General features: G+C 38.2%; 1 protein-coding gene across 4 annotated transcripts in view; it reads left to right on the top strand.

Moving 5' to 3' along the window:
• ATRNL1 (attractin like 1) overlaps nucleotides 1-24,983 on the top strand; it is a 792,651-nt gene that overhangs the window by 38,437 nt on the left and 729,231 nt on the right. For all 4 annotated transcript variants that reach the window (XM_062214395.1, XM_062214397.1, XM_062214398.1 and 1 more), the window contains exons 2-5: nucleotides 32-115; nucleotides 1,182-1,295; nucleotides 11,281-11,409; nucleotides 12,867-13,075. In XM_062214395.1, the coding sequence (XP_062070379.1) occupies nucleotides 32-115; nucleotides 1,182-1,295; nucleotides 11,281-11,409; nucleotides 12,867-13,075 (536 nt within the window). The remainder of the gene's footprint in view (nucleotides 1-31; nucleotides 116-1,181; nucleotides 1,296-11,280; nucleotides 11,410-12,866; nucleotides 13,076-24,983) is intronic.

Below are 24,983 nucleotides of genomic sequence, written 5' to 3'. Positions count from 1 at the left end.
ATTTTTTTCATGATTTTGTTTTCTCTTTTAGGTTAACAGAACCTTCTGGATATTTAACAGATGGCCCAATTAACTATAAGTATAAAACTAAATGTACATGGCTAATTGAAGGCTAGTAAGTATGCAATGTAGATTAATTTATTTTATTCTGAAATGATAAAGGTGGTATCATATTAATGCTAAAACTTTAAGGTTAATGCCTTAATAGTTGAATGGTTTAATTACTTATTATTAAAAGCGTTTTTTCATGGAATTTACATCTTAAAGGCATCATGTTTAATATAAAAAATGTAGCACACTTTCACTTATGATAATAGATTACATATATATGTATCTCATTTTTGAGTTATATTTCTTTGACATTAAATTGGAAATTTTTAGCTTGTTTTAAACATCTTATAAAATTTGAATACTCCATATGAAGTATAAAAATATTCCATGCTGAAATTATACCATTAGTTCATACTATTCAGTATTTAGATCTAAGAATATTTTTAAAAAGACATTTTGTTGGAGAGTTACTTATCTATTTCAGAGTATTTTTCAGTAATTAGGGCTATGTTTTAACATATGAGTAGATGATATGTGAATTGACTCAATTCTTTTAGAAGAATTTTATGAATTTTTGAGTATATTTGGAAACCCTTGTTTTTTGTTATTTAAAATTTTTTCAAAGTTAAAAGCTGTCATTTCTCTGCTGTATATGTGTAGTCTGTTTATTTGTTAAAAATATTGAGACTTTTGATTACGATTTGAAGAAGTTATTAATGTTTCACTGAATTATTGTGGAAATGAGAATAATTGCTTATTGTCTAGTGAATTTTTAAAGGCAGCTTTATTTAAAAACAATTTCTATTCATTGAAAATGTATTCATTTTAAGTTATAGCTAAATAAGCTTTCAATAATATATACAAATCTTTGTAACTTCTCCCTTAATCAATAGAATGGAATATTACCTGTTGGCAAAATTTTTAGAAAATAATTATGCATAATATAACCTATTAATTTACATCTTATTTTTAAAATTACATATGTCTTATTAATCTTTTATTCTAGTGATTTAAGTATACATATAGTAAATTATCTGTAAATAGGTTTTTAATAAAATATTCTATTTTAAATTTCTTCAACCTGCTTTGTACATTATATATTAATTTTAGAATATTTTAATTTTTTTCAGTCCAAATGCTGTGTTAAGATTAAGATTCAATCATTTTGCTACAGAATGTAGCTGGGATCATATGTATGTTTATGATGGAGATTCAATATATGCACCTTTAATAGCTGTACTTAGGTGAGTAATTGTTTTAGTTGATGAATTGATAGCCAGTTGTAGAAAAGTAATTACATATGATTTTATTTTTATCTATTTATTTTTTAAGATTTATTTTATTTACGTGAATGACAGAGTTACAGAGAGAGGCAGATCCAGAGAGAGAGAGAGGTCTTCTATCTGCTGGCTTATTCCCCAAATGACCACAACTACCAGAGCTGAGCTGATCCAAAGCCAGCTAATTGGAGCCAGGGACTTCTTCCAGGTCTCCCACGCGGGTACAAGGGCCCACGGCTTGGGCCATCTTCTACTGCTTTCACAGGCCATAGCAGAGAGCTGGATTGGAAGTGGAGCAGCCGGGACTCAAACCGCCATGTGGGATGCCGGTGCTGTAGGCCACGGCTTTAACCCTCTGCACCTCAGCGCCGGCCAACTACATATAATTTTTAAAAATATTTATTTATTTATATGAAGGTCAGAATTAGAAAGGGAGAGACACAGAGAGAGAATGAGAGATTTTCCATCTGCTGATTTACTCCCCAGATGGCTATAATGGCTGGGGCTGGACCAGGATGAAGCCAGGGCCAAGAGCTTCTTCCAGGTCTCCCATGAGGGTGACAGGGGCCCCAGTGCTTGGGCTATCTTCTGGTGCTTTCCTAGGGGCGTTATCTGGAATAATCATTATCAGCTGAATCAGAAATGGAATAGCTGGCACTGCAGGCAGTGGCTTAACATGGGTGGTAGGGCCCCAAATACTTGGGCCATCTTCTGTTGATTTTTCCAGATCTTTAGCAGGGAACTGGATTGGAAGAGGAGCAGCCAGGATACAAACCAGTGCCCATATGGGATGTCAATATCAGGTGACAGCTTTACCCATTGTGCCACAATGCTAGCCCCTTTACACGATTTTTAAAAAGGATTTATGTATTTGTTTGAAAGGCAGAATTATATGGATACAGGGAATCTTCCATCTGCTGATTCACTTTCCAGATGGCTGCGATGGCTGGGGCTGAGTTGGGCTAAAACCAGGAGACTACAACTCCATCCAGGTCTCTCACATGGATGGCAGGGACCCAAGCGCTTGGGCATCTTCTGCTTTCGTAGGTGCATAAGCAGGGTGTTGGGTTGGAAGAAGAGTGGCTAGTACTCAAATGGGATGCTGGTGTCACAGGCAGCAGCTTCACCTGCTGCACTATAATGCTGGCCCCTGTATGTGATTTATTCATTTTAAATACAGAGGTAAGTATTGTCATGCAGTGGGTGAAGCCACTGCATCCCATATTGGAATGCCAGTTTGAATCCCAGATACTCAGCTTCTGATCTAGCTTCCTGCTAGTGCATTCTGGGAAGCAGCAGATGATGGCTCAAGTGTTTGGGACCCTGCCACCCATGTGGGAGATGTTGATGGAGTTTTGGGCTCCTGGCTTCAGCCTGGCCCAGTCCTGGATGTGACAGTGTGACAGTCCTGGATGTGACTGGGGTGACCCAAAGAAGGAAGGTTGCAAATCTCTGTCACTCTCCCTCTCCATCACTGTGTCTTTCAAGTAGGTGAAAATAAATAATCATCAAAAAATTTATGTATACTTCAAAATAAATTTAGTGTAGATATTGATGGTTAAATTTCAAAGATGATTGTAATACTCTGTTGTGTACTGTTGCACTATGACTGTCAAGGATAGATACCATAATATAAACACTGATATAGCAGAAATAAGCAACTACTTCAACTCACTGGAAACAGAGATTACTTTATAAATATTCTTTATTCTCAGTGTGTTTATTCTCAAAGTGGTTTGAATATGTTTTCAGAAGTACCTATTTGGATAGATTAGGGTGAATTCTAGCTGACAAATAGGCATATGTATATACTGATATTTTTATAGTTATCTATTTCAATAAAATGATGAGTTTTTAAAATTCAACACAAAGAGTTCTGCTTTGTGTGGTGGTGAGGTAGAGAAGGTTTTTCTGTTCTCAAAATATGGAAATTTTGGTTGCTTCAAAATATTTTAGTAGTAGTACAGTAATAAGATTTATTTTAAAATTATATCACTTAAAATATTAAAATGTTTATGTATATAGAGATTATAAAAATGTTATGATTGGGAGAAAAAATTTTGGACATAGAAATAATTTTGAACATGTGTAGCTTTTGTGTACACCTTACTAATATGATTTTTGGCTAGTTATCTATTACATTATTTACTTTTGTTATTTATGTAGTATCTCTTATGTGTTCTGTCATTTTTGGAAATTAACGATAAAAGTGTATTTTTATCATCTAATTTTTTAATTTCAGTTTTCCTTTTTACTATTCATATTGCAAATATCCTGTTTTATCAGGAATTAACTATTATTATTTTTGACAATCATGTAAGACTTGTATTTCCTGGTATCTACTTTAGAGTGAACCCTGAGGGGTTTAGGCACTTATTCTGTGATATTGCTATTGGTTAAAATATTTTTAGAACTTCATTTTTGAGATGTCTGATCTTTATAAAAATGATGCCCTCTATCTAGCCCTGTATCTCTGGATATTTAATAGATAGAAAATAGAGTAGAGCCTATTGAACAATTTTGTTGTAAAATAACTCATGACGATTTGATAAGATCTCAGGTTCATATATTCATTTTTAGCAATTTAAGCATCTTCTTGATGTCATTATTCTATATATTTATGGCCCTTTTAACTGATCATCATCTAGATGTTTACCTTTTGTTTTTCTAGTAGTTCTAATGTATATTAACAATGATCCATTTAACATTCTTACCAATTATTTTCTGTTATTAAAGGACTCTTTAGTAATATAATTAACAAGATGGGATTTAGTAAATGGCTGTAAGTAGAATTAGTGACCTTTCTTTCTTTCTTTCTTTTTTTTTTTTTGACAGGCAGAGTTAGACAGTGAGAGAGAGAGAGACAGAGAAAGGTCTTCCGTCTGTTGGTTCATCCCCCAAATGGCCGTTACAGCCGGCGCACTGTGCTGATCCAAAGCCAGGAGCCAGGTGCTTCCTCCTGGTCTCCCATGTAGGGGCAGGGCCCAAGCACTTGGGCCATCCTCCATTGCTTTCCCAGGCTACAGCAGAGAGCTGGACTGGAAGAGGAGCAACCGGGGCAGAATCTGGTGCCCCTGAATTAGTGACTTTTCATTAGCTTTTTTTTTTTTTTTTTTTTTTTTCAATTTGAAGGGTAGAGGGAAAGAGAGTTCTTTCTTTTTCTTACTATCTTTTAATTTTTTTTTTATTCAAGACAGAGTTACAGAGTTTGGTAGAGACAGAGAGAGAGGTCTTCCATCCGCTGGTTCACTCTGCAGATGGCTGCAACGGCCGGAGCTGCGCCGATCCGAAGCCAGGAGCTTCATCCAGGTTTCCCACATGGGTACAGGGGCCCAAGGACTTGGGCCATCTTCTACTGCTATCCCAGGCCATAGCAGAGAGCTGGATCGGAAGAGTGGAGCAGCTGGGACTAGAACCGGCGCCCATATGGGATGCCGGCGCTTCAGGCCAGGGCTTTAACATGCTGTGCTACAGCGCTGGCCCCAGCAATTGTTCTTGCTAACATATCCTGAGGGATATGGGAAACTCATGTTTATTGAATATCCACTTGATGCTAAGCCCCGTGCTAGGTGGTTTAAATGTCATCTAATCCTCAAGAATATTTTATGGAAAAAAGTCCCATTATCAACATCTTATAGCTGAGAAAATCAAGATTCAGAGAATTTATTTACTTTTTAAATTTTTTATTTTATTTACTTGAAAGGTAGAGTTACAGAAAGAGAGGGGGAGATGGGTGGGAGGAAGAAAGAGAGAAAGAGAGAAAGAGAGAAAGAGAGAGAGAGAGAGAGAGAGAGAAAGGTAGATGTTCTGTCTGCTGGTTCACTCTCCAAATAACTGCAATGGCCAGGGCTGACCCAGACCAGAGCCAGGAGTTGGGTCTCATGTGGGTACAGGGGCCCAGTCACTTGGGCCATCTTCTGCTGCTTTCTCATGTGCATTAGCAGGGAGCTGGATTGGAAGTGGAGCAACCAGGACTTGAATCTGTGCCCATATGGGATGTTGGTGTCACAGGTGATGGCTTTACCCACTACACCAAAACAGTGACCCCAAAGAATTTACTTTCTAACAGATGGTAGAAGCAGGATTAGGACCTGAACCTTAACATCCTGATTTTAAGGGACTATATTTTTCTGTGCTCCACCTTGCTAAGAATCAAATTTAATTATGTCTGAATTATTTCTGTTTCATAAGTGTTTATTACTCAAACTTTTGACAACCTTCTCAATTCCAGAGACTATCCCTAGCCAGGAGATATAATAAGGAATAAGACATAGGCCACTGCTGTAGTTTGCGACACAAACTACTTGGAATTAGGCTGAGCTTCCTAGGTTAAGAGCACAGTAACCTACAAGACTGCCCTTACTTCAGAAAGTAGTTGCCAATTTGGGGAGTCCCTACCTGTATTTCTGATCATCTGATTTCAAATTTGGTCGTTTGGTTTCAAATTATCCCCTCAAGGTTGACACTTTGCTAAAATAACTGACAAAACTCAAAGTGCTGTATTTTGGACTATGGTTTTATTAGAAAAGATGGAAATTAGAGCTAGCCAAACAGAGTCATGAGGGGCCGGTGCTGTGGTGTAGAGGGGAAAGCAGCCATGTGCAGTGCCTGCATCCCATATGGGTACCAGTTTGAATCCCAGCTGCTCCTCTTCTGATCCAGCTCTCTGCTATGGCCTGGGAAAGCAGTAGAAGATAGCCCAAGTCCTTGGGCCCCTGCACCCATGGGGGAGACCTGGAAGAAACTCCTGGCTCCTGGCTTCGGACTGGCATGGTTCTGGTCATTGCAACAATCTGGGGAGTGAACCAGCAGTTGGAAGACCCCTCCCCCGCTGCCTCTCTGTAACTCTGCCTTTGAAACAAACAAACAAACAAATAAATAAATCTTTAAGAAAAATAAAATCATGAAGTGAGCTATGGAGGATCACAAATGCAAAGCTTTACTCACATTTCTCACTCCACAAAGCAGTATGTGTTTCCAACTAGGAGACTCACTTGAGCTTCAGGTGTCTACAGTTCTTCTTGGGGTTTCATTAGGCATGTATGATTGATTGAATCATTGGCCACAACGTTGGGCTCACCTCTCTAGACCCATCAACTCTCCCAAAGTCAGGCTGGTACCCTTTAATCTCATCATTGATCTTTCTGTGTGGCCATTCCTGATCTTGAATTGTACCTTTAAAATTATCTGGGGGTCCACCTTGAGGTACCTTTGTTTACATAAACTGTCAGGGCTCACCATGATTAACAATGGCATTTCTGCCACAGGAGAAATTACAAGGATTTAAAGGCTGCATCCCAAGAACTGGGGACAGAAGCCAGCCAAATTTTTTAGTGCACAATTAGTCATGTGTTAGGATAGGTAAGCAGATTTTTCACACAAAATAAATGTTATATTCTGGTTATAGAAGAGTGTATATTATTTCAGAAGTAACTAATCCATAGTGAGTTTAATATTGAGTAGAAGAATGATGGTCAAAATATGGGGACGAGATAGGACATTCTAGATAGAGAAGAATGTGTCCAAAGGTATAGACACACTAAAGAACATATTTTAGAAAAACGATAAATAATTTTGAGTAACTTGATTGTAGGGGATGTTAAGGGATACATATGGCTAGATAACACAATAAAGTAATTAGTAACATCTACTGAATGGTCATTTTGTGTTAGGCAATGTGTAAGAGTTCTCTAAGTGCATTAATTTAATCTTCACAAGAATCTTTTAGGTAAGTATTATTAATTGTAACTTTATAAACGGAAGGTTGGGACACACAGAGATTTATGGGTGGCTGAATTGCCTAGTTGGGAACTGATAAAATGAAAGTCTAGGTTATATAATTCTAGGCTTAATCCTTCAATCACTATAGTGTTGCTTCCCTGCATGCCACACTAAAGAAATTGGACTTTACTGGGGGCTAGAGCTTTAGCGTAGTAGGTTAAACCTCTGCTTGTGGCACCGGCATCCCATATGGATGCAAGTTGAGTCCTGCTGCTCTACTTCCAGTCCAGCTCTCTGCTAATGGCCTGGGAAAGCAGCGAAAGTTGACCCAAGTGCTTGGGCCCCTATACCCACGTGGGAAACCTGGAAGAAAACTCCTGGCTTCTGGCTTTGGGTCTCCGCAGCTCTGGCCGTTGCAGTGATTTGAAGAGTGAACAAGTGGGTGGAAGACCTTTATCTCTGTCTCTCCCTCTCTCTGTCTGTAACTCTGTCTCTCAAATAAATAAATAAACCTTTAAAAAGAATAAATTGGACTTTCTCATGTAGGCAAAATTTGTTGGAATGTGGAGAATGGATTGAAATGAAGAAGTGTTACTTCTCATGTGTGTTACCCAATTGTAGGCTGAATGCTGTGTTTGGAAACTCATAGGTAGTAATAATTTGAGTTTAGATTCTATATTCCTGCAGAGTACCTGGGGACGCTAGTAAGTCACATTCAACTGAATCCAAATTCAGGTTGTGGTGATTCATACCTAAACTGCAGGGTAATCCTTTGGAAGTCTTGATTTTATAATAGTTTCCTTCTTTATCTTATCTAGTTGTTGGGGTCCCAGTTCAAAGAGTCCTAGATTCCTCTTTGTGTTTCCCTTGAAATTATCACCCAGTTTCTTTTTTATATTTAAAAAATTTTTAAAGATGTAATTATTATTTGCAAGTTATATATAGAGGGGGAGAGACAGAGAGATCTTCCATCCAGCTGTTCACTCTCCAGGTGGCCACAATGGCTAGAACTGAGCCAGGCCAAAGCCAGGAGCTTTATCCATGTCTCTCATGTAGGTGGCAGGGCCCCAAGACTTGGGCCATCTTGCACTGCTTTTCCCAGGCTATTAGTAAGGAGCTGGATTGGAAGTAGAACAGCTGGGATTTGAACTGGTGTCCTTATGGGATGCTGGCATCGCAGGTGGTGGTTTTACCTGCTACACCACAACACCAAACCAGTGTTTGTTTTTAAACTTGTTAGAGAGAGAGAGAGAGAGAGAGAGAGAGAGAGAGAGAGAGAGAGAGATGCACATCAGTGGGAAGATAGAATCAGGAGCAGAGTCAGGACTCAAACCCAGGCACTCTGGTATGGGAGATAAGTGTCTTAACCTCTAAGCTAAATACCTGTGCCTTACCACCAACTTTGAAATCAGCAAATGCTTATAGACACAGTGACCTCACACCTGGACTCAACTTGTTAGTTCTGTAATAGCTTAAAGGTGATTTTTTTGTTTTTATGTAATTTTTCTGATTTGCCAATTTACACATTGAATTCTGTTGGTCCAGATTGTCTGGTGTGTTATAAGCAGAAATTCCCTTTTGTTTATTGGTTTTAAAATACTTAAGCAAATATTTCTTGTTTGTTTTAGAGATAAGCTAGTTGGATTTGTTGTAAATCCTGGGACTGTTATTTATAGCAAAGTACTTATTTTGATGTAATCTCACTACAATGAAAAATATGAATGTGTAACTAAGGCTGGTATTTTAGAATTTGAATTCTATTGACTGTTTCCTTTTAAATTCTTTTGTTTCCTTACAAACATAACCAAGATATAATAATTACTAAGGCAGTAAATCAAGTGTTGATTACTTTTTAACTTGTTTGAATTTTTGAGTATGTGTTTGCAAAATAAACTATTTGACTAAGATTTCATTTGTGTCAAGTATGATTTGAATGTGGGAATTCAGTGCCTAGTGGTTCCTAAACAAAAATTTGACTTTGTCTAAAGGATATGATTATTTTGAGTTGTATATTTTGTTTATTAGGAGCTTCTTTTCTTCCTGTTAGTGCATGTTTTCACAGATGTAGAGAGGGCATTATGGTATAACTAAAAGAAGATATGTAATTTTCCCTCAAGAATAAAGAAGTTTGAAAAGTACAGTTCCTAACTTAGAACTCTTGCCTTTGGCCATTTATATGTCCTCCTGTGTAGTTAATTTTCTTTTGTGTGCATATGGATTTAAGTGGAATGGTTATATATCCATGTACTTTGCACAAATATGAAAGAGTTTAAAGAAACAAAAAGCAAGGGGGGTGGCATTTGGCACACTGGTTAAGGTGCTCTTTTGGGCTGCCTACATCCCATGTTGTGCCTGAGTTCCAGTCTTCTCTCTGCTTCCAATAAAGCTTCCTGCTGATGCATACCCTGGGTGCAGCAGGTGATAGCTTGAGTTTGGGTTCCAGCCACCTGTGTGGGAGACCCAGAGGGAGTTCCAGACCTTGGTTTCCACCTGCCCAGCCCTGGCTGTTTTGTGCATTTCAGATGTGGGGCAGTGGATGAAGATCTTTTTTTTTTTAAATTTATTTATTTATTTATTTGAAAGGGTTACACAGAGAGAGGAGAGGCAGAAAAAGAGAGAGAGAAAGAGAGAGGGAGGTCTTCCCTCAGCTGGTTTACTCCCTAGTTGGCCTCAGTGTCTGGAGCTGTGCCCATCTGAAGCCAGTAGCCAGGAACCTCCTCGGGGTCTCCCACACAGTTGCAGAGTCCCAAGGATCTGAGTCATCTTCTACTGCTTTCTCAGGCCATAGCAGAGAGCGGGATCCAAAGTGGAGCAGCTGGGTCTTGAACTGGCGCCCATATGGGATGCAGGTGGCACCTTTACCTGCTACACCATAGTGCCAGCCCCAAGATCTCTCTATCTGTTGTCTGTCCCTCTCTATTGCCCTGCCCTTTGAATAAATACGTGTAAAGTAAAAACTTTCAAAATATACTAAGAATATTCTATATATATTATATATATATTTTATATATATATATAAAGGAAACACCAAAAGCATATATATATATTTGTATTTTTTTTAAATTTATTTTTTATTTAGTAAATATAAATTTCCAAAGTACACTTCATGGATTACAATAGCTTCCCCCCGCATAATTTCCCTCCCACTCACACCCCTCCCATCTCCCGCTCCCTCTCCCATTCCATTCACATCAAGATTCATTTTCAATTATCTTTATATACAGAAGATCGATTTAGTATATATTAAGTAAAGATTTCATCAGTTTGCACCCACACAGAAACACAAAGTGTAAAGTACTGTTTCACTACTAGTTATAGCATTACTTCACATTGGACAACACATTAAGGACAGATCCCACATGAGGAGTAAGTACACAGCGACTCCTGTTGTTGACTTAACAATTTGACACTCTTGTTTATGGTATCAGTAATCTCCCTAGGCTCTAGTCATGAGTTGCCAAGGCTATGGAAGCCTTTTGAGTTCAACGACTTTGATCTTATTCAGACAGGGTCACAGTCAAAGTGGAAGTTCTTTCCTCCCTTCGGAGAAAGGTACCTCCTTCTTTGATGGCCCCTTCTTTCCACTGGTATCTCATTCACAGAGATCTTTCATTTAGATCATTTTTTTTTTTCTTTTGCCAGAGTGTCTTGACTTTCCATGCCTAAAATACTCTCATGGGCTTTTCAGCCAGATCTGAATGCCTTAAGGGCTGATTCTGAGGCCAGAGTCAAAAGCATATATTTTAAAATTGCTCAGTAGACCTAAATTAGTGTGTTGGCAGTGTACAACTTTAATTCTATCATTATAATCAGCTGGTGTTCTTCTAGCTTTAAGAGAATTTTGCAGCCAATAGGCAAAAGTAAAGCTATAAGGTCACTTGTCAGAGTAGCAGGGTGGATTTAAGTAAACTTTTTCCTATGAGTTAAATAGAACATCACACTTTAGTATTATGATAGGATGGACAGCAGGACAAAAGGGGGAATTGCAGTCCCCTTTTTGGTAGCATAAGAGTAGTTTGTAGCATGAGGGTAGAAATCAATTTATTGACAATAGTTGTGGAGCTAATTATGTTATGGATAGGGACTCATTTTAGATTTATTCTCTTTTTAGGTGTCCATTCTAATATACATGCTTAATGATTCTGGTAAGAATATTTTTGAATAAATTTTATGTAGTTAAAGTCATATGTACATTGATATATACAATATTCAATTTTCTTTCTTTTAGTGGTTTGATAGTCCCTGAAGTAAGGGGAAATGAAACTGTGCCTGAAGTTGTTACAACATCTGGCTATGCACTGTTACATTTTTTTAGTGATGCTGCATACAATTTGACTGGTTTCAACATTTTTTATTCGTGAGTATTTTTTTAAAAAAATTCCATCTTGTAGTAGATTCTTATAATTTTCCTTGAGAGTTTGTTATTTGTTTATATAAATGTCTTATGTACCAGGAGCAGATTAAATGTAAAGTTATACAGTTAAACATCAAATTATACAGTGACATGAAATCTTACAAAGCTACAAAATTCTAAGCCTATATCAGGATAATTTCTGAATCCGAAGAGATTGTACTAGCAAGTTGTTTGGTTGAAAATTAATTACAAAATTAAAAATTTCTTGTTGGCCAATGATAAAATAAACAATTACAAACCTGTGTTACTTTACTGGTAGCAACAGATGTGTGGAGTTTCAGGGAGTCCTGAACTGCCTTTCTGTGCTGTAGAGTATTTGACTTTCAGTTTGCAGAGGAGCCTAGGAGCCCCGTTTTCATAGCCCTTTCCTCTTCTGGAGACAATCCTGTGTGATCTGCTTTCATTACGTTGTTTAATTGCCTTCGGACATATTCTCTCAGGTGGCTATTTTTTCCATTTTACACATAAAAAAAATAAAGCTTAGGAGATAAATAAGTGGCTATTTCAGTTTCTCCTCTACAGTAAGAACAACAATATTGACTGAGAATCTATTATGTGTCTGACATTTTGTATAATTTTTTTGTACCTAGAGGTTCAGGGGTGAAGTGAAGCAGCCAGAGATGCTCTCAGATGCTTTTGCATGAATGACCATAGAGGAACTCTGTATTAATTATTTCCTTTTTTCATGAATGTAGAAATTGATAACTAGAGAATTTTTTATTGAGAAAAATTCTAAATAACCTTGAACCAGCAACTTAATATTTCTTTACCTTATGATGTATTCAAGTGTATATACAGGTAGATTAGATATATATAAGGGTCCTGCAGAATGTGTGTGCGAAGGTGGAATTGAAGGATAACTTATTTTGATGCAAAAGATTAAGTCCACACATAGTTTTCTCATAATATTCATTTTCTGTGAACTTTTTGAAGACCCATTATAGTAGAATATAAGCAGTTAAAGGATCATAAAATGTAGTGTGATAAATGTCCCTTTTCTTTCATAAGAGGGTATAGGTAATAGCATGCTTTTTAAATATTTAACCAAGTTGTATCTTGGCTTCTCATATAATTTCAGCTATTCATGAATTTTTTTTCTGTGAAATGTATATTTAAAACATTTGAGATGCTAAGTCCTTATAAAACATTGTGCGTGGAACCATACAGATCCTGCAGATAGTGTGCCGTCCTAGTCTTGGTAGTAAAGTAAACTCAATGAGCTAAGGCCAATTGCAAATAAATACTTACTGAATTCTTTAAGATAAAAGTGAACAAAGTGAAAAATCAAAACTGCATTGTGAGATGTGTTAATAAGCAGATAAGATGCAACAGAAAAATTACCAACCCAAGTTCTTTTTCAGTTATCTTGAGCTTGAGCATATATGAATTATATTTTACAGAATCAATTCTTGTCCTAACAATTGCTCTGGTCATGGGAAGTGTACAACTAGTATCTCTGTTCCAAGTCAAGTATATTGTGAATGTGATAAATACTGGAAGGGTGAAGCTTGTGATATTCCTTACTGTAAGGCCAATTGTGGCAGTCCAGATCACGGTTACTGTGACTTAACTGGAGAAAAATTGTGTGTCTGCAATGATAGTTGGCAAGGTAAGCACATGAGGTATAATGGTTTTTAAAACATTGATTCATGTAACTAACATTAATACAATTTCTGTGTTCATTTTCCTGTAGTTTATACATCTGAATCACATATATTTCTACTTTTATTTTATTTTAAATATTTATTTATTTATTTGAAAGGCAGAGCTACAGAGAGGCAGAGGCAGAGGCAGAGGCAGAGGCAGAGAGAGAGAAAGAGAAAGAGAAAGAGAAAGAGAAAGAGAAAGAGAAAGAGAAAGAGAAAGAGAAAGAGAAAGTCTTCCATCCTTGGATCACTCCCTAACTGGCCACAATGACCGGAGCAGGGCAGATCCAAGGCCAGGAGCTAGGAGCTTTTTCCAGGTCTCCAATACTTGTGCAGGGGCCCAAGGATTTGGGCCATCTTCTACTGCTTTCTCAGGCCATAGCAGAGAGCTGAATCACAAGTGGAGTAGCCAGGACTTGAACTGGTGCCCATATGGGATGTCGGCACTGCAGGCCGCATTTTTACCTGCTGCACCACAGGGCTGGCCCATTTCTACTTTTAGACTGTTAAAATTAGCAGTCAAATTTCTAATAATCTGCTTCTTCATAAATAGAATTGGTGGAGATTTTGCCTACATGTTGTTTTAAGGATTGCATGAAATTATATATGAAGCTTATTTTAAATTGTAGTTGTATTATCATTATGATTTTTTGTAATTTTTTGTTAAATCACCCCCAAAATTAATGAATTTGCTGAATTTAACTCGGATTGTATTCAAATTTTATTTATACTGGATAACAAATTGTATATTGGAAAAATAAATGCGTATATTCCAAGGTACTGCAGGATATTAAACATTTCTTAAGGAAAGACTGACCTCTTGTGGCTGTTTTTAAAATAACATTTTTATTAAAAACACGCTTCCTCAGAAAACAATTTCTAAATAATTTTCATAAGTATATGTCATCAAAGATTAATTTTACACTTACACTGAAGAGTTTTGGTTTACTTAAGTATTTAGGTATAAAATTATAAATTTTGTAATTGGGGAATTAATTTGAGAAATATGTCTAGTTACTCATTTATTTACCCTCCCAGAGGGTACTTCGTTCTAATTGTTTTTACATTTTGAGAGCTTATTTTGGGAGTACATATTAAATCTGTTTAAAGAGGTAACTTCGACTCAGTATTTACATAATCCAAAAACTGTAGTATCCATTTGTGTTATAATGCAGTATAGCTATAGTACCAATAATTCTTCAGTAATAATCAGTAATGTCAGTAATCAGACTTAAGTAATAGCTAGAGAAAATGTGCCCCTTGTGTGATTGTATCTAAAAAATGTTGCTGACTGCCTTGCCTCCGGGGTCTTTTCCAAGAAGTCTTTGCTGGTACCTATATCTTGCAGGGTTTCTCCAATGTTCTCTAATAATTTGATGGTGTCGGGTCATAGATTTAAGTCTTTAATCCATGTTGAGTGGATTTTTGTGTAAGGTGAAAGGTAGGGGTCTTGCTTCATGCTTCTGCACGTGGAAATCCAATTTACCCAGCACCATTTATTGAATAGACTGTCCTTACTCCAGGGATTGGTTTTGGATCCTTGATCAAATGTAAGTTGGCTGTAGATGTTTGGATTGATTTCTGGTGTTTCTATTCTGTTCCATTGGTCTATCCATCTGTTTCTGTACCTGTACCAGGCTGTTTTGATAACAACTGCCCTGTAGTATGTCCTGAAATCTGGTATCGTGATACCTCCGGCTTTGTTTTTGTTGTAGAAGATTGCTTTAGCTATTCGATGTCTCCTGTGTCTCCACATGAATTTCAGCATCATTTTTTCCAGATCTGAGAAGAATGTCTTTGGTATTTTGATTGGTATTGCATTGAATGTATAAATTGCTTTTGGGAGAATGGACATTTTCATGATATTGATTCTTCCAATCCATGAGCATGGAAGATTTTTCCATTTTTTGGTATCCTCTTCTATTTCTTTCTTTAAGGTTTTGTAATTTTCATCGTAGAGATTTTTAACGTCCTTGGTTAAGTTTATTCCAAGGTATTTGATTGTTTTTGTAGCTATTGTGAATGGGATTGATCTTAGAAGTTCTTTCTCAGCAGTGGCATTGCATCAAATTGAGAAGTTTCTGTACTGCAAAAGAAACAGGAAAGTGAAGAGGCAACCGACAGAATGGGAAAAAATATTTTCAAACTGTGCAACAGATAAAGGGCTGATAACCAGAATCTATAAAGAAATCAAGAAACTCCACAACATCAAAACAAACAACCCATTTAAGAGATGGGCCAAGGACCTCATAATAGACATTTTTCAAAAGAGGAAATCCAAATGGCCAACAGACACATGAAAAAATGTTCAAGATCACTAGCAATCAGGGAAGTGCAAATCAAAACCACAATGAGGTTTCACCTCACCCCGGTGAGAATGGCTCACATTCAGAAATCTATCAATAATAGATGCTGGAGAGGATGTGGGGAAAAAGGGACACTAACCCACTGTTGGTGGGAATGCAAACTGGTTAAGCCACGATGGAAGTCAGTTTGGAGATTCCTCAGAAACCTGAATATAACCCTCCCATACAACCCAGCCATCCCACTCCTTGGAATTTACCCAAAGGAAATTAAATTGGCAAACAAGAAAACCGTCTGCACCTTAATGTTTATTGCAGCTCAATTCACAGTAGCTAAGACCTGGAATCAACCTAAATGCCCATCAACAGTAGACTGGATAAAGAAATTATGGGACATGTACTCTATAGAATACTATACAGCAGTCAAAAACAATGAAATCAGGTCATTTGCAACAAAATGGAGGAATCTGGAAAACATTACCCTGAGTGAATTAAGCCAGTCCCAAAGGGACAAATATCATATGTTCTCCCTGATTGGTGACAACTAACTGAGCACCAAAGGGGAAACCTGTTGAAGTGAAATGGACACTATGAGAAACTTGATCAGCCCTTGTCCTGACTGTCGAGGAACAACTTAATACATTACCCCTTTTAGTATTTTTTTTGTTCTACTTAATACTATTGGTTGAACTCTGTAATTAACACACAATTATTCTTAGGTGTTTAAATTTAACTGAAAAGTGATCCCTGTTAAATAGAAGAGTGGGAAAAAGAAAGAGAGGAGATGTACAATTTGGGATATGCTCAAACAGACTTGCCCCAATTGGTGGAGTTAGAAATGTGCCAGGGGATTCCAATACAATCCCATCAAAGTGGCATGTACCAATGCCATCTCACTAGTCCAAGTGATCAACTTCAGTTCACAATTGATGACACTGATAGGTCTAAGTGTCAAAGGGATCACACAAACAAGACTAGTGTCTGCTAATACTAACTGATAGAATAAAAAAGGGAGAGAACGATCCAACATGGGAAGTGGGATACACAGCAGACTCATAGAATGGTAGATGCCCTAAACAGCACTCTGGCCTCAGAATCAGCCCTTAAGGCATTCAGATCTGGCTGAAAAGCCCATGAGAGTATTTTAGGCATGGAAAACCAAGACACTCTGTCAAAAAAAAAAAAATGACCTAAATGAAAGATCTCTGTGAGTGTGATCCCAGTGGAAAGAACGGGGCCATCAAAGAAGGAGGTACCTTTCTCTGAAGGGAGGAGAGAACTTCCACTTTGACTGTGACCCTGTCTGAATAAGATCAAAGTCGTTGAACTCAAAAGGCTTCCATAGCCTTGGCAACTCATGACTAGAGCCTAGGGAGATTACTGATACCATAAACAAGAGTGTCAAATTGTTAAGTCAACAACAGGAGTCGCTGTGTACTTACTCCTCATGTGGGATCTGTCCTTAATGTGTTGTCCAATGTGAAGTAATGCTATAACTAGTAGTGAAACAGTACTTTACACTTTGTGTTTCTGTGTGGGTGCAAACTGATGAAATCTTTACTTAATATATACTAAATCGATCTTCTGTATATAAAGATAATTGAAAATGAATCTTGATGTGAATGGAATGGGAGGGGGAGCGGGAGATGGGAGGGGTGCGAGTGGGAGGGAAGTTATGGTGGGGGAAGCTATTGTAATCCATGAAGTGTACTTTGGAAATTTATATTAACTAAATAAAAGTTAAAAAAAATGTTGCTGAAGAAAATGTTACTAAATATGCTAACTACTTACAGGAATTATTTTAGGCTTTACATTTTTTTTTAGACTTATTTATTTGAGAGGGAGTTACTGAAAGAGAGAGATACAGAGAAAAGGAGAGACAGAGAGAGATCTTGCATCCTCTAGTTCATTCTCAAATGGCCACAATGGCTGAGACTGGGCCAGGCCAAAGCCTGGAGCCTAGAGCTCCATCTGGGTCTCCCAAGTGGTTGCAGGGACCCAAGGATATGGACCATCTTCCACTGCTTTCCTAGGTGCATTACCAGGAAGCTGGATGGAAAGTGGAACAGCCAGGACTTGAACCAGTGCCCATATTGTATAGCAGCATTGTGGGTGGCTGCTTAATCCAGTGTGCCACAACTCTGGCCCCTGGGTTTTGTATGTATTATGCCTATATTTTTCCCCCCAAGATTTATTTTATTTGAAAGGCAGAGTTAGAGGGGAGGGGGATAAACAGAGCTCTTCCATCCATTGGTTCATTCTGCAAATAGCTGCAACAGCTGGGACTGGGCAGAGCTGAAGCCAGGAGCTTATTTCGGGTCTCCCACATGGGTAGAGGGGCCCAAGTGCTTGGGCCATACTCTACTGCTTTCTCAGGTGCATTAGCAGGGAGCTGGATTGGAAGAGAAGCAGCTGTGACTTGAACTGGTGCACATATGGGATGCCAGCATCGCAGGCGGCCACTTTACCTGCTATACCACAATGTTGGCACCAAATTATGTCTATGTTAAGCCTACATTATCTTACTAGTTAATATTAAGGATGCCAACTACATTAAATTTGGTTACCTATTATGTGTATGGCCTATACAAATTTCTAAGTGTTCTTTAATTGCAGGAACATGTGTTTAAGTGAGTATTTTAATCATTGTGACTCATCCTCCTCAAGTGCCTCCAGATAATAATTGTTTTTTCTTTTCAGTCTTGAAGCTGAAATAATGTCCTTTTCTATAGGGAGAATGGTACATCAGTATTACATTTAAATTAAGGGAAAAATTGAAGTATAAATTTATATACACAGTATTTTTTTTTTATTACATTAGTCTCCATTTCATTTTAGTAGCCTTGGAAACAAAAGAGCAGTACGTTTGTACAATGTTCCCTATGAACACCCCTGCCCCTTTTCTGTTATTTATTTTTATTGGTCCTTCTTTGAAATGCTATGTTTTCCTGGGGTCTTATAATACAGATCTGGTTCAAAATACTATCTTTGGTTTTTCTGGCTCTCGCTTATTGACCTTTTCTCATTCTATTATTCTCATCACTAGTATGCCAAATCAGGTTTCTTAAAGGGAAAAGTAGAAGTATAGCTTATATACACAGTTTTTTTTTCCATTAAACTGATCCTACAGTTGTTTTTAGCTTTCATCTCATTTCAGTAGTTTTGAAAACAAAAGAGCAATACATTTGTACAACATTCGCTATGAATACAGGGTTCTATATTTCAGGAAGCATAGTCAAAAGTAGGTGGAATTATGACCACAATAATTAGGAGGAAATTGTGCTTTTATTTCACATGTGTAGAATGAAGAGAATCAGAGATATAAAGAGAGAGCAAGAAAGGAGGAGAGATTTTTGCAAATGAGTGGGAAATGATCAAAGAACTAGAGACGTTTGGATATGAAGGCTGCAGATACAAATCTGGAAGTTGTATATGTTACTGGACTTCGATTTTTTTTTAAAAAGATGATTCCATTTTATTGGATTTTTAAAAAGATTTAATTATTTAGTTGAAAGGCAGAATGAGAGAGAGAAAGAGAGAGAGAGAGAGATCTATTGATCTTCATCCCCTGGTTTATTCCCCAGGTGGCCATAACAACCAGAACTGGGCCACCCTGAAGCCAGAGACTCTTCTTCTGGGTTTTCCTGCATGGTTGGCAGGGGCCCAGGCACTTGGGTCATTCTTTGCTGCTTTCCCAGGTGCATTAGCAGGGAGCTGGATCTGAAGTGGAGCAGTCGGGACTTGAACCAGCATTCATATGGGATGCGGGTACTGCGGGTGGTGGCTTTACCCCCCACACCACAGTGTCAGCTCCTAGAACTGGATTCTTTATGTTAGAAAAACAGATTGTTGTTACCTCCACTATATTTTATTCTTTGACATTGGTTGACTTTTGTTTGGCTCTATGCAGGTAAATATTTTTAAAATAATGAATGTTACCTCTAGAAGCTAAAATTTTCTTAAGAGAACATAGAGGGAGAGCCTAAATTTATATAGTCTTGGATCCTGTTCCTAACATTTTCCTCTCACTGATACTACTTCTTCTTTATGTATTCTTTGCTTTAGTTTTTCTGTATAGAACTTTCAGGGCTTCTGGTCAGCCATTGATGTTTCTCCCTTTTAACTTTCTCATCTAATTATTTCCTAACCTTTTATTCTACTTATTACTCTTTGAGACACTTTCAGATTACATAGCAGTATATCTTAAGGGTAAATGGTACCTTTAAAGTCATCCCCCTTTTTCTGTAGAAAGCTCTTAAAAACCAAAAGCTAGGAGCAGATCAGTTAAGTTAGTTAAGACGCTGCTTAAGAGCCGGCGCCGTGGCTCACTAGGCTAATCCTCTGCCTTGCGGCGCCGGCACACTGGTTTCTAGTCCTGGTCGGGGCACTGGATTCTGTCCCGGTTGTCCCTCTTCCAGGCCAGCTCTCTGCTGTGGCCAGGGAGTGCAGTGGAGGATGGCCCAAGTGCTTGGGTCCTGCACCCCATGGGAGACCCAGGAGAAGCACCTGGCTCCTGCCATCGGATCAGCGCGGTGTATAGGAAGACCTTTCTCTCTGTCTCTCTCTCTCACTATCCACTCTGCCTGTCAAAAAAAGATGCTGCTTAAGATACTCATGTTCCATAGGAGTTCCTGGGTTCGATGTCCAGCTCTAGCTCCCGACTCCAGTTCCCTTTGGGTAGTCGTTCTGTGAGGCAGTGGTAATGGCCCAAGTAATTGAGTTCCTGTTACCCACGTGGGAGACCGGAATTGTGTTCTTGGCTCCTGGCTCCATATCTAGCCAAGTCCCAGCTGTTTAAGGCATGTAGGTACTGAGCTGGCAGATGAGAGCTCTCTCTTTCTGACTCTGAAAAGAAGAAAACAAAAAACTAAAAGTTGAAATCGTAGAGAATATAGAAAGTGCTGAGTTGGAGCTCTTTGAGAAGCATCAAGTTTCTTGTGTAATGTTTAAAAAATGTCATAATTTAGGTTGTCAAATGATAAATACATATTAAATAGATTAATAAAAGTAGAGAGACTCTTTAGTATTCATCTGAAGTTAATTTTAAAGTTAATTTAAAAAAAATAGACTTAAAGGCAGGTACTTGGCAGTGATTAGGAGGCTGTTTGAGACTCCTACATCCTAAATGAGATTTCAAGTCCTGGTTCTGCTCTGAATCCAGCTTCCTGCTAATACGCATCCTGGGGAACAGCAGTGATGGCTTGAATACTCGTGTCCCTATCACCCATATGAGAGACAGGCTTCTGGCTTTGGCCTGGCACTGCCCTGTTTGTTGTGGGGATTTGGGGGAGTGAACCAGTAGATGGGAGATCTCTGTCTCTATGCTTTTCAAACAAGCAAAATAAATAAAAATAATAAAAAATTGATTTCATTTTGAGAGCAGGGTTAGGTTCACAACAAAATGGAGCAGCAGGTACAGAAATTTCACACTTACCCTCTACCTTCACCCTCTCCAGATGCCCTTCTAGAGTGGTACATTTGGAGCTATTGATGAAAGTGTGTCTGACACACCGTTATCACCCAAAGACTTTTGGTGTTGGGTATTTTATGGATTTGATCAAATGTATCATGACATGTATCCAGTATTATAGTATTATACAGAATAGTTTCTCTAATGTAAACCCCCCCCCCCCATTCTCTTCCTAGTCTTTATTCTCTTCTCCCAACCACTGGCACCTGCTGATCTTTTTACTGTCTCCATAGTTTTACTTTTTCCAAAATGTCATATACAGTAGCTCATTGCTTAGTGATGGAATACATTCTGAGAAATGGATCATTAGGTGATTTTGTTGTTGTGTGAACGTGCTAGAGTGCATTTAACAGAGAAGGCTCCAGTGTCACTAGATGATATAATCATATGAGATTGCAGTTGTCTTATGTTATCCTTGTTGTGTGTGATTATAGCTGGAATCATGCAATATCTAAGTTTTTTTCTGATTGATTCCTTTTGCTTAGCAATATATATTTAAGTTTCCTCCATGTTATTTCATGGCTTGATAGCTGATTTCTTGTCCATATCTTGGCTGTCTAGAAATGTAGAAATAGTAAATTTAACCTTTCTTTTATATGTGGTGGGAATAGGTCCTATTTCTGAACAAAATTTTGTTCTTGAATTTTTTGTTTTTCATGTATTTCAACCTTTGGTTTTAGATTTTAAGATATGCCACTGGGTGGCAGTATTTACTACAAGAAAAAGCATTTAAACTCCATGGAATAATTTAAGTTGTAAAAGCTTGGTGATTGTTTGATTTAGAAAATGAAAAGTCTTTTACGTCAAACTCATGAATATTTTATCCTAAAGTATTTTTTTGAGAATTGTCAAAAATATGAGTGCATAATTAGTTACTTTAGTGTACTATAAGGTAGTGGTAAAATCACCTTGTCTTGAAGAAATTTACAGATACCTTACATTTTCCTTTAGAGATTTAATAAAAATAAAAATGAAAAGTGAATAATCTCCCTATTTTAAATTTGTGGAGAAATAAGATACTGGTAGTGTACTTGATAAAGTTCTTCACACCTAGAAAAACCAGGTTTTCTGGTAAGATCACTACAATGAAGTTTTATTCCTAACATACTTGAAAAGTTGACTATTTAAAAAGAAAGTAGTAATGAGAATTTTTTCGTCATACCCTGTTTTCATGAATTCATTCATTCACTTATTTGTTTTTAACTGTAAACAAGCATGCTAGCCAAGTTTAATGAAGGAAATGTACCTGGCAGACCAGGTGGGCATCTCAGTAAATGACAGAGAGTGCAGTCCACGTTTAGACTGGTGTTTTAATGGATTTGGTTATGAGTTGTTTGTTTCTCCTCCCCCTATCCCCCCTTTTATGAGATATTGCTGGTGGCGGACTTCCTGGATGTGGAATTCTCAAAAATCCCCCCAGAACTTCATAATGGACCTGATAATCCCCTTGGTGTAGGGTGGAGAAGATTCCCTTAAGCTGCATTCCACCCCCACTCCCCTGCCCACCCAGAGGGTTAAGACCTATCTGACAAGGTTATGGAATAGAGGCAAGACTTTAGTACATGAAGGCTAGTCTGCTCTCAAGGGCTTGCTTCTACATTTATTGCCCATTTATTCAACCACAGAAACATTCCTCTTTTTTTCTTTTTAAGATTTTGTTAATTTATTTGAGAGGTAGAGTTAGAGCCAGAGAGAGGCAAAGACAGAGAGAAAGTCTTCCATCTGCTGGTTCACTACCCAGTTCGAGTCCTGGCTGCTCCACTTCCAATCCAGCTCTCTGCTATGGCCTGGGAAAGCAGTAGAAGATGGCCCAAGTCCTTGGGCCTCTGTACCTGCATGGGAGACCCGGAAGAACCTCCTAGCTCCTGGCTTTGGATCAGCAGAGCTCCGGCCGTTGCGGCCAATTGGGGAGTGAACCAGCGGATAGAAGACCTCTCTCTCTGTCTCTTGCTCTCTAACTCTGCCTTTCAAATGAACAAAAAACTCTTAAAAAAAAAAAAAAAGCCCATTTTTTCAGCTCCTGAAGACACGCAGGCTAGCATATACCTACCTATTTTTGTACATACACAAACTAATGTCTACCTAGCTCTCTTATATTTCCCCCTCAAAGGAAGTAACCACAATCTTATGAGGGTAGGATGGGTGAAAGTCCACCTGCTGTGTACAGCTGGTTATGGGTATTCTTGTCTCATTGTTTGTGCTGTGGTGTTTGAGGGTAACCTTGGAAAAGATTGTCTTGTGTGATCAAGAGGGCTCATCCCATAGTCTGAAGGATAGGCTGGAAGCCCTGCCTCATTACTCTCTGGAGCTAGATGGCTTTTATTCTGTTAGAGACAAAATTAAAGCCTTAGGTACATGGAATAAAGAGAAGCAGTAAGAATTGGAGCTATAAGGCCAAGGAGAGGCAGCACCCAGGATTTCCATGACCAAATAACCTTGTTCAAACTGTTCCTAGATAATAGATTATGGGCGCAGTGTACCACTTAAGAGGCTACCGTTATAATTATAGTCTAGGTGCAGGGTTATGGTAGCATGGACAGGTTGGTAATAGTGGAGATGATAATGCTTGAATATGGAATTTAATTTTAAAATAGGGTTAATAGGGTTTGCTGATGGATTGGATGTCGGGGTTGAGAGAAAGAAGAGTCAAAGATAACTTTAAGGTTTTTGGCTTGAGCAAATTGAAAAAGGGTTGTTATTAACGGATACAAAGAAGATTTTAAGGGAAAGATCCCTTTGGTTTTCTTGAATGAATTCTGAGAAGTCTTTTAGACTTCCAAAAAGGAAGATTGAGGGGGCAGTTTGATATATGACTCTAGGATTTGATGGAGAGTGGTCTGTACTGTAGATATAAATTTCAGAGTGGTTTGCTTAATGATATTAAATTGGAATTGTTGATGATAGTTAAAGCCATCTGATTGAATGAGATTACCAAGGAGGTAAGTGTAGACAAAGAATAGAAACAGGGACTGAACTGTGGTTCACCAAACAATTCGGAGTATTCTGTGCTAGGCCTTTATGTTCCTTGCTAAATGTTGAAATATTTGTAACTGCTTATTGCCTCTGGATTTGTAGAATTCTGTGACCTCTAGCTTTTGTGGAATGTTGAAAAATAAACAATCTTTCTCTCTAGCGAATTTATTTTTTCCAACTAGTTAGAACCAAGTCTTAAATCTGTGCTTAGCATGTTAATGTTTCTTTTCTGTTTTGATTTGTTTTTTTTTTTTTTTGACAGGCAGAGTGGATAGTGAGAGAGAGAGACAGAGAGAAAGGTCTTCCTTTTGCCGTTGGTTCACCCTCCAATGGCCGCCGCGGTAGCGCGCTGCGGCCGGCGCACCGCGCTGTTCCAATGGCAGGAGCCAGGTGCTTCTCCTGGTCTCCCATGGGGTGCAGGACCCAAGGACTTGGGCCATCCTCCACTGCACTCCCTAGCCACAGCAGAGAGCTGGCCTGGAAGAGGGGCAACCGGGACAGGATCGGTGCCCCGACCGGGACTAGAACCCGGTGTGCCGGCGCTGCAAGGCGGAGGATTAGCCTAGTGAGCCGCGGCGCCGGCTGTTTTGATTTGTTTTTATAGTGTGCATCACAATTCCAATATTATTATTATTATTTTTAAAATGATTTACTTGAGAGGCAGAATTCCAGGCAGGTAGGGAGATACAGAGAGATAGCAACTATTGACATAGCATTTATACTTTGTTAGGTATTATAAGGGATCTATAGATGATTTAAAGTTCTGTATGTGTATACTAGATCATCTTATATAAGGGACTTGAACATCCACTGATTTTGGTGTATGCTGAGGGTCTTGGAACTAGTCACCTGTGTATATTGAAGGATGACTGTACTTACCAACAATCATTGAGGCATTTCTCTTTTAACATCTGAAAAGGCTTAATACCTACATCCTAATGAATCTCAAATTGGTTGGTGGACTGGATGTGGAGTGTGAGAGAAAGAATTTAAAAATGACAACAAGGACTTTGCCTTTTAGCAGCTGGATAAGTGATAAGCTGTGATGATACACACTGGTGAAAGAGGTAGAAGGTAATAATCAAGAATTTAGTTTTGGATGTGTTGAGAAGATTGATCAATAGG

Source organism: Lepus europaeus, chromosome 17 (genome assembly GCF_033115175.1).
Source record: "Lepus europaeus isolate LE1 chromosome 17, mLepTim1.pri, whole genome shotgun sequence".
NCBI classification, from domain to species: domain Eukaryota; kingdom Metazoa; phylum Chordata; class Mammalia; order Lagomorpha; family Leporidae; genus Lepus; species Lepus europaeus.
The sequence above is the reverse complement of the archived record's forward strand: the minus strand, read 5'-3'. Positions and strand labels throughout refer to the sequence as shown.